Source organism: Rhinoderma darwinii, chromosome 9 (assembly GCF_050947455.1).
Source record: "Rhinoderma darwinii isolate aRhiDar2 chromosome 9, aRhiDar2.hap1, whole genome shotgun sequence".
NCBI lineage: Eukaryota > Metazoa > Chordata > Amphibia > Anura > Rhinodermatidae > Rhinoderma > Rhinoderma darwinii.
The window spans coordinates 75,387,610-75,403,222 of record NC_134695.1 but is presented as its reverse complement, the minus strand read 5'-3'; the positions used below and the strand labels follow the sequence as shown (position 1 = coordinate 75,403,222).

General features: G+C 48.7%; 1 protein-coding gene across 4 annotated transcripts in view; it reads right to left on the bottom strand.

Moving 5' to 3' along the window:
* Positions 1-4,317: 4,317 nt before the first annotated feature.
* Positions 4,318-15,613, bottom strand: part of LMO1 (LIM domain only 1) — a 230,695-nt gene continuing 219,399 nt past the window's right edge. For all 4 annotated transcript variants that reach the window (XM_075838190.1, XM_075838189.1, XM_075838191.1 and 1 more), the window contains exons 3-4: positions 14,900-15,025; positions 4,318-4,755 (exon numbers count right to left, since the gene is read on the bottom strand). In XM_075838190.1, coding sequence (XP_075694305.1) covers positions 4,650-4,755; positions 14,900-15,025 — 232 coding nt within the window. In that variant the 3' untranslated portion in view covers positions 4,318-4,649. The remainder of the gene's footprint in view (positions 4,756-14,899; positions 15,026-15,613) is intronic.

The following is a 15,613-nucleotide window of genomic DNA, read 5'->3' as shown; positions in this document are numbered from 1 at the left end:
CAGTATAATGTCCCCATAGCTGCCTCCACACAGTATAATGTCCCCATAGCTGCCTCCACACAGTATAATGCCTCCATAGCTGCCCCCACACAGTATAATGCCCCCATAGCTGCCTCCACACAGTATAATGCCCCCATAGCTGCCCCCACACAGTATAATGCCTCCATAGCTGCCCCCACACAGTATAATGCCCCCATAGCTGCCTCCACACAGTATAATGTCCCCATAGCTGCCCCCACACAGTATAATGTCCCCATAGCTGCCTCCACACAGTATAATGTCCCCATAGCTGCCTCCACACAGTATAATGTCCCCATAGCTGCCCCCACACAGTATAATGTCCCCATAGCTGCCCCCACACAGTATAATGTCCCCATAGCTGCCCTCCACACAGTATAATGCCCCCATAACTGCCCTCCACACAGTATAATGTCCCCATAGCTGCCTCCACACAGTATAATGCCCCCATAGCTGCCCCCACACAGTATAATGTCCCCATAGCTGCCTCCACACAGTATAATGTCCCCATAGCTGCCCCCACACAGTATAATGTCCCCCATAGCTGCCTACACACAGTATAATGTCCCCATAGCTGCCTCCACACAGTATAATGTCCCCATAGCTGCCCCCACACAGTATAATGTCCCCCATAGCTGCCTACACACAGTATAATGTCCCCATAGCTGCCTCCACACAGTATAATGTCCCCCATAGCTGCCCTCCACACAGTATAATGCCTCCATAACTGCCCTCCACACAGTATAATGCCCCCATAGCTGCCCCCACACAGTATAATGTCCCCTATAGCTGCCCTCCACACAGTATAATGCCTCCATAACTGCCCTCCACACAGTATAATGTCCCCATAGTTGCCCCCACACAGTATAATGTCCCCCATAGCTGCCCTCCACACAGTATAATGCCCCCCATAGCTGCCTCCACACAGTATAATGTCTCCATAGCTGCCCTCCACACAGTATAATGCCCCATAGCTGCCTCCACACAGTATAATGTCCTCATAGCTGCCCCAACACAGTATAATGCCCCCATAGCTGCCCCCACACAGTATAATGCCCCCACAGCTGCGCTCCACACAGTATAATGTCCCCATAGCTGCCTCCCACACAGTATAATGCTCCCATAGCTGCCCCATGCAGTATAATGCCTGCATAACTGCCCCCACACAGTATAATGCCCCCATAGCTGCCTCCACACAGTATAATGCCCCATAGCTGCCTCCACACAGTATAATGTCCCCATAGCTGCCACCACACAGTATAATGCCCCTATAGCTGCCCCATACCGTATAATGCCCCATTGCTGCCCGCATATAGAATAATGCCCCTATAGGTGCCCCCATACAGTATAATGCCCCCATAGCTGCCCTTATACAGTATAATGCCCCCAAAGCTGCCCCTAGTGCCAGTGCCCACATATAGCGTGCCAGTGCCTTTGTAGATAGTGCCCATGTAGATAGTGCCCCTATATAGTGCCACTGTGTCCATGTTGATAGTGCCACACACCCCTTGAAGATAGCACCATTGGGACTTCCTCTAAGAGCGGAATCCCCGGCCAGATCATCGGCAACAGGGATTCCGCTCAAGGAGTAGCCACTGACGTCACTGTCCATATATGGACAGTGACGTCAAGGGCTTCCCCGAGAGCGCTGTGCCCGGGGAGTCCTCGGAGCGCCCTCTGCTCCTCCACCCTAAACTAATTCTGAAGCCGGGAGCTGATGGTTCTCTGTTTTAACATTGGGTTCAACTGCATCTGCGTCCTGAGGATGCAGATTCAGTTGACAGCGGGACATACCCCCAGCCACCCGGGACAGCGGGTCACCGCCCGGAATACTGGACTGTTGGGAGGTATGGGAGAACTCCTTTTAGTTACAGATCTCGCCCAAGAGCCCCACAGACCCCGGCCTCAGACGCAGCTCTGGTTCACACAGGGTTCTTATATGGATTCACATTGTCATTTATAGTCACTGTGTCCCCCCCACAATCTCCTATTAATGGAGCCTATAGCTTTGTTCATCCGGAGCCTCCTGGTTCATAAATTAAATGCCAGAAATACAGTGAAGACTGACAGAACTGCAGGTCTGATAATGAGGAGTATTTATATATAACAATGTAATGTTTTCCTTTCGGGGTGTGCGTGAATCCGGGTGACACTCTACTTCCTGGGCATCAGAGGTTGTCACCCAGGACCTGGTACAAGTGAAGGAAACCAAGAGAACCCAGAACCGGCTGAACAGAACATTATAGACGGCCCATAAGAGGCGCTCGGGGCCAAGTATTTGTTCATCTATAGATGGAAATGTTGTTGAAAACTCATTATTAATGTTCCATGATGTCACGGATATAACAGCTACTAATTGCTACAGTGTAGTCACCAGATTGTAACAATGAATACAGGAGCACAAAGCCCCTACAGGGGAGGAGCCGATAGAGAGTGTGGGGGAGGGGAGGATTCATTTTTGGCTGGAGTGCTCCTTTAAAGAGGCTCTGTCACCAGATTATCAAATCCCTATCTCCTATTGCATGTGATCGGCGCTGCAATGTAGAGAACAGGAACGTTTTTGTTTTTTTTTAAAAACGATTATTTTTGCCCAAGTTATGAGCAATTTTATATTTATGCAAATGAGCCTTTCTAATGGACAATTGGGCGTGTTTTCTCTTATTTCCAACTGGGCGTGTCTTGTGTTTTCAGCCACTGGGTGTGTTTACTTCTTTCACTGCACAATCTCACTGTGCTGCGGATCATGCTGGGCTGGAGCAATGAGAAGTGTAGGAGGCTGATTGGTCACTGATTGGTCACTGATTGGTCGGCCTCATACACTCCTCTGTACAACACCCAGTTGGTAAAAAGTAAAAACACGCCCAGTTGTCCATTGAGAAACTCATTAGCATAAAGCTAAACTAGCTCATAACTTGCTCAAAAATGATCGTTTTTCAAAATAAAAACCTCTGCTGTTCTCTACATTACAGCGCCGATAAGATTATGTAGGAGATAGTCAAGTTATAATCTGGTTCTTTAAGCTTAAGGTGTAGTACACAGAAGCGAGATACTCTGAGACAGCGGAAACACTACGTGGAATTTAGGACACGGATCTAATGACGGAATTGATCAGATGATGTAAACGTGGTCACAGCAGGAAATTAACGCGACTGCATGTAGTGAATGATCCCCAATTCCATTAGCGCAGTGTAATCTATAGCGCAGCCTCAGATCTCGTTACTTTGTTTCCATTGTGACTGACCATGAAATCCCAGCAGGAAACATCAATCAATAATAAAAACGTGACCACAGGAGAGAGACGCCGGGCAGAGGAGGGATCCTACAGAGCGCCCCCTGCAGACTGCAGCATTTATTGTGGTCATAGGGAGAAATCCAGAGATCTGAAGGAGGTTTATAGATTATTATTATTATAGATTATTATTAGTGATTATTATAGATTATTATTATAGATTATTGATTATGGATTAGTGATTATTATTAGTGATTATTCATGGTGTCTTCCTGTGTCAATATTTTTTTAAAGGGACATTTCTATTAAATGTAAGATATAGGGGACTGCACAGGGACACGCAGGCTGTACAGCAGCGCACGGGGTGTGATGTCTGGCGCTCTATGTACGGAGATGTTCCCCCAGCGGCAATCATTCTTTATACCTCCGCACATACGGCGTGTAATAGAACGTGTTACGATTGTCACGTCCTCTATATGATATTGGAGGTACAGGGAGGTACAGTAGACGTCTCATACACCTCCCCGGCAGCCCTATTACAGCTCCATTCAGAACATAACAGTGCGCATGAGCCCTAAGGCTGCGTTCACACAGAACGGAATTGCTGCAGATTTTTTGGTCGGATTTGCAGGCGCTGCAAAATATTTCCCTGCAGATATTGACCGGATATTGACCTGCGGTGCAGATTTTTGATAAGACGAATGTCAATTTATGCTGCGGAACTGTTGAATATTTGTTGCGGATTTTCTCTATTGGGTTCAATGGGAAACTGAAAATTCACAGCAAATCACAAGTAGTGGGAAAAAATTATATTTTCACTTTCAAATAAAAACCCCCCTCTACGCCCCTTCCCTGGACTCCGGCCGCGAGTCCTCCCCGCTCACCATCTGGCCTCCAATCACAGGCTGCAGTGGTCACATGGAACAAAGCGTCACGCCAGGAGGCCGGCACCAGCCGGTGGGGTGGGGGTGGCAGGAACGGGTCGCTATGGGAGCGCCAGGGGAGGTGGATATGGGGGGTCCTAGAATTAGATTAAAGACGTGCGCTCCAATCAGTAAACATTCATAATCTTTAATTTCACACCAGTAATAAAATTGCGTTACATTTTCATAAAATAAATGTTCCAGTTTATATACATAAAACAGACTGTACAGGAGCTTCCCGGACCCCCTCCCCTCCCCCGAGTCCCACAAACAAACAGGCGAATTGAGTGCTCAGCAAAGCACAACCGGACAGCGAAGATTGCAACTCGGCGGGTGTTGTATTGGGGGTGGGGGCGACTACATTGTACACAGTCCGTGGGGTGGGGGACCGAGAATTCAAAAAATATTGCAGGCAAGCCAACAGACAGTCGTCACCGCTCTCAGGGAAGGACATCCATTCTGCGCCGCGTCCACGCTCGTTATTGAACCTGGGACTCGAAGCTTCCATTCAGCTGTCCCTCCTCATAGTCCATCTGACACAAGATCATATTGTTCTTAAGAAAAAACTTGTCTCCCACACAAAATCTGCAAGGAAAACAAAACGGCGTCGTTACGAGAATCCGGTCATGAAGCGATACAAATGTTGCAGCATCGTGACTGATACATAGAAACAACACAAGCCGTGGGGGAGGGGACTGACAACCCCGCGGAGCTCATTAACCCATCAGATATATAAAGCATAGGGACGCGGGGGCCATTACTATATTCATTCCCCTAACCCAAATCCTCCCCTCCCCCATAGCGTGTGTATAAGCTCCTCCCCCTCCCAGTGTCGCCTTTGTGTTCCCTGTATTTGGAGGCTTGTACATTGTAGCAACTTGTTGCCCTTTTTCTCCTTGACACCCATTTTCCCACACTGGTAAATAGTTGTCAGACTCCGCCTCTTGTGCTGTTCACCTTTCTATACGCAGATTTCTGGGAATGATGCATTGTGGGAGATAACACATTTACAAGATAAACGATTTTATATATTTATTTTTCACTCTTTAAAGCCCAATCACAGGTCATCGGGGTAACGGACTGGAGGATTCCTTCAAGGGGAGGGGCCGGGATCTACATAAATAAAGATGAAACCTTCTATAATGAACAGATCTTCCACTAGATCACGTGGATTCGTGGAGCGGCTTTACACCAGTATGATGGAGTTACAAAAAGTCGCCATATTTGGACAATAATTTGCAACTTTTTGCCCTTTTACACCACTCACGGCACTTTAAAAAATAAAGTGGGCAGAGCTTAGCAGGAGGGGGCCCAGTTCATTATTTACAAAATCTCTGCTTGCTGTCAGTGAATTGGAACATTCTTGTTTCAATCCAGAGGTTGAAAACCTGTCGTGACCTAATAGTTCTCACAGGTGGGACTTTTCTTAGAGAAACATGAACAAGTCCTTTAAGAGATCTCAGTGGCCGGGGTCTACAGGTAAATTATTAATATTCATTTTAAATGGAAACTGTTTCCAAATAAATCCATAAAATGTACGTTCCATGCCCAGTACGGTAATGAAGGGCATCGCGCCGTACGCACCACCACACGACACAGGGCATCATAAATCCTGCAGATCCTCTCGCCAGCTGTGAATAGATCCTGACTTGTATATTAATCCATGACTCCACTATTTCTATGATCTTCGCAGGTTAATGACATTTGTAGGGATTTTTTGGTGCGCTGCTGCTGCCGGCCACTAGATGGCAGTGTCAGTCTGGAGTCGCGCGTCTCGCTGGATCGGTAAGATGTCTTGTGACAATCTTGAAGTGCTTCGCTGCTTCTCTATTAAGATCTCTGCACCAGTTATATTACAAGTGTCAAATACAAAATGCGGCACAGGATCCTCCTGCATGAGCCGACGATCGCTCCGTTATAGTAAAACCGCACCAAGGGGCTTCTCTGCGAGATCATTAGGGATCAAAGGCGCTGTGCAGTCCTATGTAAATAAATCATCATGGTATAATGAAAAGCGCTGCAACTTTCTTAAAGACGTTGCGTTCCAATTACTCCATGTTTTCAAGATCTCTGATTGCTGCAGTGGCGGACACAGACTGCAAAAGGCCCCTGTGCAGATAATGTGCCAGGGCCCCCCCCCCCCCCACCCCGCAAACTTCTCATGGCCGACGGTCCGCTTTCAGCTGCATCGCTGGGTCTCCTAAGTGACCCAACAATGCAGCACTAGCAGCCGGGGCGTCACTAAGGCTGGGTTCACACACACACTATTTACGGACGTAATTTGGGCGTTTTAGCATTGAATTACATCCGAAAATGCGGCTCAAAAGCGTCGGAAAACATCTGCCCATTCATTTGAATGGGTCTTACGATGTTCTGTGCCGATGGTCATTTTTTTTTACGCGCCGCTGTCGAAAGGCGGCGCGTAAAAAACTGCCTGTCACTTCTTCAGATGTAAATGGAGCCGTTTTCCATGGACTCCATGGAAAACCAGCTTCAATTACTTCCGTAGTGGACGCAGCAAAAGACGCCTGCACATGCCATTACGGCTGAAATTACGGTGCTGTTTTCTCCTGAAAACAGCACAGTAATTTCAGCCGTAACAGACGCTGCCGTGTGAACATACCCTCAGGGCTTAAAATGTCCGGGAAATAGCCCCAATACATATGTGTCCGCCCCAAAAAAAAGTGTGTGTATAGGAGACAGCATAGCATATCTATAGCACTACGACCCTATAAACTATGGATAGGATTAGATACAGTGGCTGAGCAGACAGTATCACACATGATAGGATTAGATACAGTGGCTCAGAAGGCAGTATCACACATGATAGGATTAGATACACAGCTCAGCAGACAGTATCACACATGATAGGATTAGATACAGTGGCCCAGCAGACAGTATCACACATGATAGGATTAGATACAGTGGCTCAGCAGACAGTACCACACATGATAGGATTAGATACAGTGGCTCAGCAGACAGTACCACACATGATAGGATTAGATACAGTGGCTCAGCAGACAGTATCACACATGATAGGATTAGATACAGTGGCTCAGCAGACAGTACCACACATTATAGGATTAGATACAGTGGCTCAGCAGACAGTATCACACATGATAGGATTAGATACAGTGGCTCAGCAGACAGTATCACACATGATCGGATTAGATATAGGGCCCAGCACAGTATCATACATGATTGGATTAGATACACAGCTCAGCAGACTGTATCACACATGATAGGATTAGATACAGGGCCCAGCTCGCTGACATTGCGGCTCCAGCGCTGGACCCAGGAAAGGTAAGAATAATAATTTTGCTTCTTTATGTGTTACTGATTATTTTTGTGTGTTTGTGTTTTTTTTACAGGTTCGGTTGTTGGACTTCGGATACGAGGACTTCAATGACGGCGTTTTTTTTATTCTCAATAAAATGGTTAATGAGGGTTGTGTTTTTATTTCAATAAAAAAAATTTCTATGTGCTTGTATCTTTTTAAACTTTATTATCACCGCCTTAGTAATGGCCGCTGGCTGATTGACAACCTCCATTACTAAGGCGAGGCTTAATGTTAGCCGGTGCAGAGTCTACACTAACCCCCATTATTACCCCGGTACCCACCGCCACCAGGGGTACTGGGAAGAGCCGGGTACAAACCAGTACCCGACCAGCTGTAGTGACGGGCAGGCACCGGGGTGGCCGCAGGCTGGTAGTATTAGGCTGGGGAAGGCCAAAAACAGTGGCCCTTCCCACCCTTGTAATGCTGCCTGCTGCTGCTGTGTTGTATCTGGCTGGTTATGAAAATTGGGGGGGACCCGACATCGTTCTTTCCAATTATTTTTTAAATGACGTGGCGTCCCCCCCATTTTCATAACCAGCCAGATACAATAAAGCAGCAGCAGCCTAGCATCACCAGGGTAGGAAGGGCCACTGTATCTGGCCTTTCCCCTCCTGATAATACCAGCCTGCGGCCACCCCAGTGGCCGACCATCACTACAGATGGTCAGGTACTGGATCGTACCCGGCTCTTCCCAGCACCCCTGGTGGCGGTGGGTACCGGGGTAATAAAGGGGGTTAGTGTTAGCCTCTGCACCGGCTAACACTAAGCCCTGCCTTAGCAATGGATGCTGTCAATCAGCCGGCGGCCATTACTAAGGCGGTAGTAATATAGTTTAAAAAAAACCACAAAGACATAGAAAAAATATTTTATTGAAATAAAAAAAAAAAACACAACCCTCATTAACCATTTTATTAATAAAAAAAAAAGCCATCATCGAAGTAGTCCTGGAATCCGCCGTAGTCCAACGACCGAACCTGTAAGAAAACACACAAAAAATGATTAGTAACACATGTGTTAGGGTATGTGCACACACACTAATTACGTCCGGAATTGACGGACGTATTTCGGCCGCAAGTACCGGACCGAACACACTGCAGGGAGCCGGGCTCCTAGCATCATAGTTATGTACGACGCTAGGAGTCCCTGCCTCGCTGCCGGACAACTGTCCGGTACTGAAAACATGATTACAGTACAGGACAGTTGTCCCACAGCGAGGCAGGGACTCCTAGCGTCGTACATAAGTACGACGCTAGGAGCCCGGCTCCCTGCAGTGTGTTCGGTCCGGTACTTGCGGCCGAAATACATCCGTCACTTACGGACGTAATTAGTGTCTGTGCACATACCCTAAGGCTTAGATACAGGGCCCATGTGTGATACTGTCTGTGGGACCCTGTATCTAAGCCTACCACAAGGTAGGCTTAGATACAGGGTCCAGCAGACAGTAATCTTATACAGTATAAGATTACTGTGTGCTGGGGCCCTGTATCTAAACCTACAGTGTGGTAGGCTTAGATACAGGGCCCAGCAGACAGGATCACGCATGGGCCATGTATCTAAGCCTACCATGTGATTGGCTTAGATACAGGGCCCAGCAGACAGCATCACACCAGGGGCGGACATACCGCATGTGCAGCCGGTGCAGCTGCACAAGGGCCCCGCGTGGGAAGGGGGCCCGTTCCTCTGCTGGCCGACTCAGTTCTCAGCTGCGCGATGCTGAGGACTGAGACAGAGGCCCGTGGACCACTGGCGTAGCTATAGGGGTCGCAGCGGTCGCAATTGCGACCGGGCCCCGAAGCCAGGGGGGCCCACGGCCCCCCGCACCACATCAATAAAAAGTTACTATAGTAACTCGGGCCGCGGGCCCCTGTTACTATAGTAACATACTTTACTTACCTTCCTGGTTCCGGATCGCAGCGGAGGTCCTGACGTCAGGCGCTGTGCGCAGCACATGACGTCACAGCGCTATGCGCCGCGCACAGCATCGAGACGACAGAACTCCCGCCGCGGCCGAAGAGGAAGGTAAGATAGCCCTGACTGGCGGGGTCCGACTCCTGGGACCCGCCAATCAGCTGTTTTGAAGGGGCCGCAGCACTCGTACGAGAGCTGCTCCCCTTCATTCCTGTCACTTCATTCCGGTCACACTGTGAATCGGTTTCGGCGATTCACAGTGTGGGCGAGTAGTGAAATGAAGGGGAAGCAGCTCTCGTACGAGTGCTGCGGCCCCTTCAAAACAGCTGATTTGCGGGTCCCGGGCGACACATCAGCTATTGATGGCCTATCCTGAGGATAGGCCATCAATGTTTAGGGACTGCACAACCCCTAAGCCTACGATGTAGCAGGCTTAGGGGGCCCATGAGACAGGATCACAGATTGTGTGATGCTGTCTGCTGGGCCCTGTATCTAAGCCAATCACATGGTAGGCTTAGATACATGGCCCATGCGTGATCCTGTCTGCTGGGCCCTGTATCTAAGCCTACCACACTGTAGGTTTAGATACAGGGCCCCAGCACACAGTAATCTTATACTGTATAAGATTACTGTCTGCTGGACCCTGTATCTAAGCCTACCTTGTGGTAGGCTTAGATACAGGGTCCCACAGACAGTATCACACATGGGCCCTGTATCTAAGCCTTAGGGTATGTGCACAGACACTAATTACGTCCGTAAGTGACGGATGTATTTCGGCCGCAAGTACCGGACCGAACACACTGCAGGGAGCCGGGCTCCTAGCGTCGTACTTATGTACGACGCTAGGAGTCCCTGCCTCGCTGTGGGACAACTGTCCTGTACTGTAATCATGTTTTCAGTACCGGACAGTTGTCCGGCAGCGAGGCAGGGACTCCTAGCGTCGTACATAACTATGATGCTAGGAGCCCGGCTCCCTGCAGTGTGTTCGGTCCGGTACTTGCGGCCGAAATACGTCCGTCAATTCCGGACGTAATTAGTGTGTGTGCACATACCCTAACACATGTGTTACTAATCATTTTTTGTGTGTTTTCTTACAGGTTCGGTCGTTGGACTACGGCGGATTCCAGGACTACTTCGATGACAGCTTTTTTTTTTATTAATAAAATGGTTAATGAGGGTTGTGTTTTTTTTTTTTATTTCAATAAAATATTTTTTCTATGTCTTTGTGGTTTTTTTTAAACTATATTACTACCGCCTTAGTAATGGCCGCCGGCTGATTGACAGCATCCATTGCTAAGGCAGGGCTTAGTGTTAGCCGGTGCAGAGGCTAACACTAACCCCCTTTATTACCCCGGTACCCACCGCCACCAGGGGTGCTGGGAAGAGCCGGGTACGATCCAGTACCTGACCATCTGTAGTGATGGTCGGCCACTGGGGTGGCCGCAGGCTGGTATTATCAGGAGGGGAAAGGCCAGATACAGTGGCCCTTCCTACCCTGGTGATGCTAGGCTGCTGCTGCTTTATTGTATCTGGCTGGTTATGAAAATGGGGGGGACGCCACGTCATTTAAAAAATAATTGGAAAGAACGATGTCGGGTCCCCCCCAATTTTCATAACCAGCCAGATACAACACAGCAGCAGCAGGCAGCATTACAAGGGTGGGAAGGGCCACTGTTTTTGGCCTTCCCCAGCCTAATACTACCAGCCTGCGGCCACCCCGGTGCCTGCCCGTCACTACAGCTGGTCGGGTACTGGTTTGTACCCGGCTCTTCCCAGTACCCCTGGTGGCGGTGGGTACCGGGGTAATAATGGGGGTTAGTGTAGACTCTGCACCGGCTAACATTAAGCCTCGCCTTAGTAATGGAGGTTGTCAATCAGCCAGCGGCCATTACTAAGGCGGTGATAATAAAGTTTAAAAAGATACAAGCACATAGAAATTTTTTTTATTGAAATAAAAACACAACCCTCATTAACCATTTTATTGAGAATAAAAAAAACGCCGTCATTGAAGTCCTCGTATCCGAAGTCCAACAACCGAACCTGTAAAATAACACAAACACACAAAAATAATCAGTAACACATAAAGAAGCAAAATTATTATTCTTACCTTTCCTGGGTCCAGCGCTGGAGCCGCAATGTCAGCGAGCTGGGCCCTGTATCTAATCCTATCATGTGTGATACAGTCTGCTGAGCTGTGTATCTAATCCAATCATGTATGATACTGTGCTGGGCCCTATATCTAATCCGATCATGTGTGATACTGTCTGCTGAGCCACTGTATCTAATCCTATCATGTGTGATACTGTCTGCTGAGCCACTGTATCTAATCCTATAATGTGTGGTACTGTCTGCTGAGCCACTGTATCTAATCCTATCATGTGTGATACTGTCTGCTGAGCCACTGTATCTAATCCTATCATGTGTGGTACTGTCTGCTGAGCCACTGTATCTAATCCTATCATGTGTGGTACTGTCTGCTGAGCCACTGTATCTAATCCTATCATGTGTGATACTGTCTGCTGGGCCACTGTATCTAATCCTATCATGTGTGATACTGTCTGCTGAGCTGTGTATCTAATCCTATCATGTGTGATACTGCCTTCTGAGCCACTGTATCTAATCCTATCATGTGTGATACTGTCTGCTCAGCCACTGTATCTAATCCTATCCATAGTTTATAGGGTCGTAGTGCTATAGATATGCTATGCTGTCTCCTATACACACACTTTTTTTTGGGGCGGACACATATGTATTGGGGCTATTTCCCGGACATTTTAAGCCCTGAGGGTATGTTCACACGGCAGCGTCTGTTACGGCTGAAATTACTGTGCTGTTTTCAGGAGAAAACAGCACCGTAATTTCAGCCGTAATGGCATGTGCAGGCGTCTTTTGCTGCGTCCACTACGGAAGTAATTGAAGCTGGTTTTCCATGGAGTCCATGGAAAACGGCTCCATTTACATCTGAAGAAGTGACAGGCAGTTTTTTACGCGCCGCCTTTCGACAGCGGCGCGTAAAAAAAAATGACCATCGGCACAGAACATCGTAAGACCCATTCAAATGAATGGGCAGATGTTTTCCGACGCTTTTGAGCCGCATTTTCGGATGTAATTCAATGCTAAAACGCCCAAATTACGTCCGTAAATAGTGTGTGTGTGAACCCAGCCTTAGTGACGCCCCGGCTGCTAGTGCTGCATTGTTGGGTCACTTAGGAGACCCAGCGATGCAGCTGAAAGCGGACCGTCGGCCATGAGAAGTTTGCGGGGGGGGGGGGGGGGGGGGGGGCCCTGGCACATTATCTGCACAGGGGCCTTTTGCAGTCTGTGTCCGCCACTGCATCACACAATCTGTGATCCTGTCTCATGGGCCCCCTAAGCCTGCTACATCGTAGGCTTAGGGGTTGTGCAGTCCCTAAACATTGATGGCCTATCCTCAGGATAGGCCATCAATAGCTGATGTGTCGCCCGGGACCCGCAAATCAGCTGTTTTGAAGGGGCCGCAGCACTCGTACGAGAGCTGCTTCCCCTTCATTTCACTACTCGCCCACACTGTGAATCGCCGAAACCGATTCACAGTGTGACCGGAATGAAGTGACAGGAATGAAGGGGAGCAGCTCTCGTACGAGTGCTGCGGCCCCTTCAAAACAGCTGATTGGCGGGTCCCAGGAGTCGGACCCCGCCAGTCAGGGCTATCTTACCTTCCTCTTCGGCCGCGGCGGGAGTTCTGTCGTCTCGATGCTGTGCGCGGCGCATAGCGCTGTGACGTCATGTGCTGCGCACAGCGCCTGACGTCAGGACCTCCGCTGCGATCCGGAACCAGGAAGGTAAGTAAAGTATGTTACTATAGTAACAGGGGCCCGCGGCCCGAGTTACTATAGTAACTTTTTATTGATGTGGTGCGGGGGGCCGTGGGCCCCCCTGGCTTCGGGGCCCGGTCGCAATTGCGACCGCTGCGACCCCTATAGCTACGCCAGTGGTCCACGGGCCTCTGTCTCAGTCCTCAGCATCGCGCAGCTGAGAACTGAGTCGGCCAGCAGAGGAACGGGCCCCCTTCCCACGCGGGGCCCTTGTGCAGCTGCACCGGCTGCACATGCGGTATGTCCGCCCCTGGATTGCTGTCCAGGAATGGGGATATCGGCGGACATTTATTAACACTGTCTCAAATTTAGGACACAACTAGACCAGACAGACGGAAGATGCGCCAAATAAATAACAATGGCGCTCGCTGTGTGATACATTTGCGTGTTAGACACTATTCTATTCAGTAATAATCTGCAGAATGTATCACTATTTATCTGTCCGGGGGTAGACGGGACAGAGCAATGTTCTGCTGATCTCTAGAGAGGTCGGTCAGACCTCTCAACCGTGCCGGATTCAGCGGGGCAGTCCCGGATTGTATATGGACAGTGACGTCAGTGGCTACTGATTGAGTGGAATCCCTGTTGCCGATGATCTAGCCAGGGATTCCTCTCCTAGAGGAAACCCCTGAGGTCATTAACCATATATGGACAGTGACATCAGGGCTTCCCTCTAGGAGCGGAATCCACAGCTAGAGACTGAATGGCGCTATCTACAGGGGGGGGGGGGGTGGTGCCATCTTCAAGGAGGGTGTGGCACTATCTACATGGGCACTGGCACTAGGGGGCATTATACTGTATAAGGTCAGCAATGTTCTGCAGATCTGTAGAGAGGTCAGTGGTGTAATAATCTGCAGGATATATCACTATGTATCTGTCAGGAGGTAGAGGAGCGATGTTCTGCAGATCTGTAGAGAGGTCAGTGGTGTAATAATCTGCAGGATATATCACTATGTATCTGTCAGGAGGTAGAGGAGCAATGTTCTGCAGATCTGTAGAGAGGTCAGTGGTGTAATAATCTGCAGGATATATCACTATGTACCTGTCAGGAGGTAGAGGAGCAATGTTCTGCAGATCTGTAGAGAGGTCAGTGGTGTAATAATCTGCAGGATATATCACTATGTATCTGTCAGGAGGTAGAGGAGCAATGTTCTGCAGATCTGTAGAGAGGTCAGTGGTGTAATAATCTGCAGGATATATCACTATGTATCTGTCAGGAGGTAGAGGTGCAATGTTCTGCAGATCTGTAGAGAGGTCAGTGGTGTCATAATCTGCAGGATATATCACTATGTATCTGTCAGGAGGTAGAGGAGCAATGTTCTGCAGATCTGTAGAGAGGTCAGTGGTGTCATAATCTGCAGGATATATCACTATGTATCTGTCAGGAGGTAGAGGAGCGATGTTCTGCAGATCTGTAGAGAGGTCAGTGGTGTAATAATCTGCAGGATATATCACTATGTATCTGTCAGGAGGTAGAGGAGCAATGTTCTGCAGATCTGTAGAGAGGTCAGTGGTGTAATAATCTGCAGGACATATCACTATGTATCTATCAGGAGGTAGAGGACAGAGCAATGTTCTGCAGGTCAGTGGTGTAATACTCTGCAGTAAGTTCTGACTTGGTTCTCACCTCTGGTTGCAGAGTTGGCAGGCGAAGCAGTCCAGGTGGTAGACGTTATCTCTGGCGCGCATCACCATCTCGAAGGCAGGGATGAGCTTACTACACGCAGCGCAGTTTCCTGTGGTCCCAAAGAGCCTGCCAAGGAGAAAGAAGCGGGGTCACCAACAGCGCACCCAATAATTCATAGCACGGGTGATATCAAGAACGGAATACTCTGCTTTACTTATCTGTAACCTCATACTCCAGTCACATCTAGAGCTGCATTCATAGTTCTGCTTGTCTTTTGAACTCCCATTGGTTGGAGTGTGAATTGATACAGTAGTAGACATGATGTAACAGCAGAATTCTGACTGCAGCACTGGATGTGACTGGAGTATAAGTAAGGATGTAACAGCAGAATTCTGACTGCAGCTCTGGTTGTGACTGGAGTATAAGAGATGATTTAACATCAGAACTTTGAAAGCAGCTCAGCACATACTGAAGACTGATGGAAGAAAATCCCCCCAGCGCCACACATAATATCGGAGCGTTGAGAGGCCCCCTGAGGTTGTGGCGCCTCCTGTCGTCGCACCGTTAATAGTTCCTCGTATTTACAGCAACAAACCGAAAACTTGAAGCCTCAAATTCCCCAACAAGAAATTTCATTGTGAATCTGAATCGGCCGGACGCAGCTTCACCCCTAAAACACAAGAATCTCTGATGTCACCGACGCCGTGTGCCCGG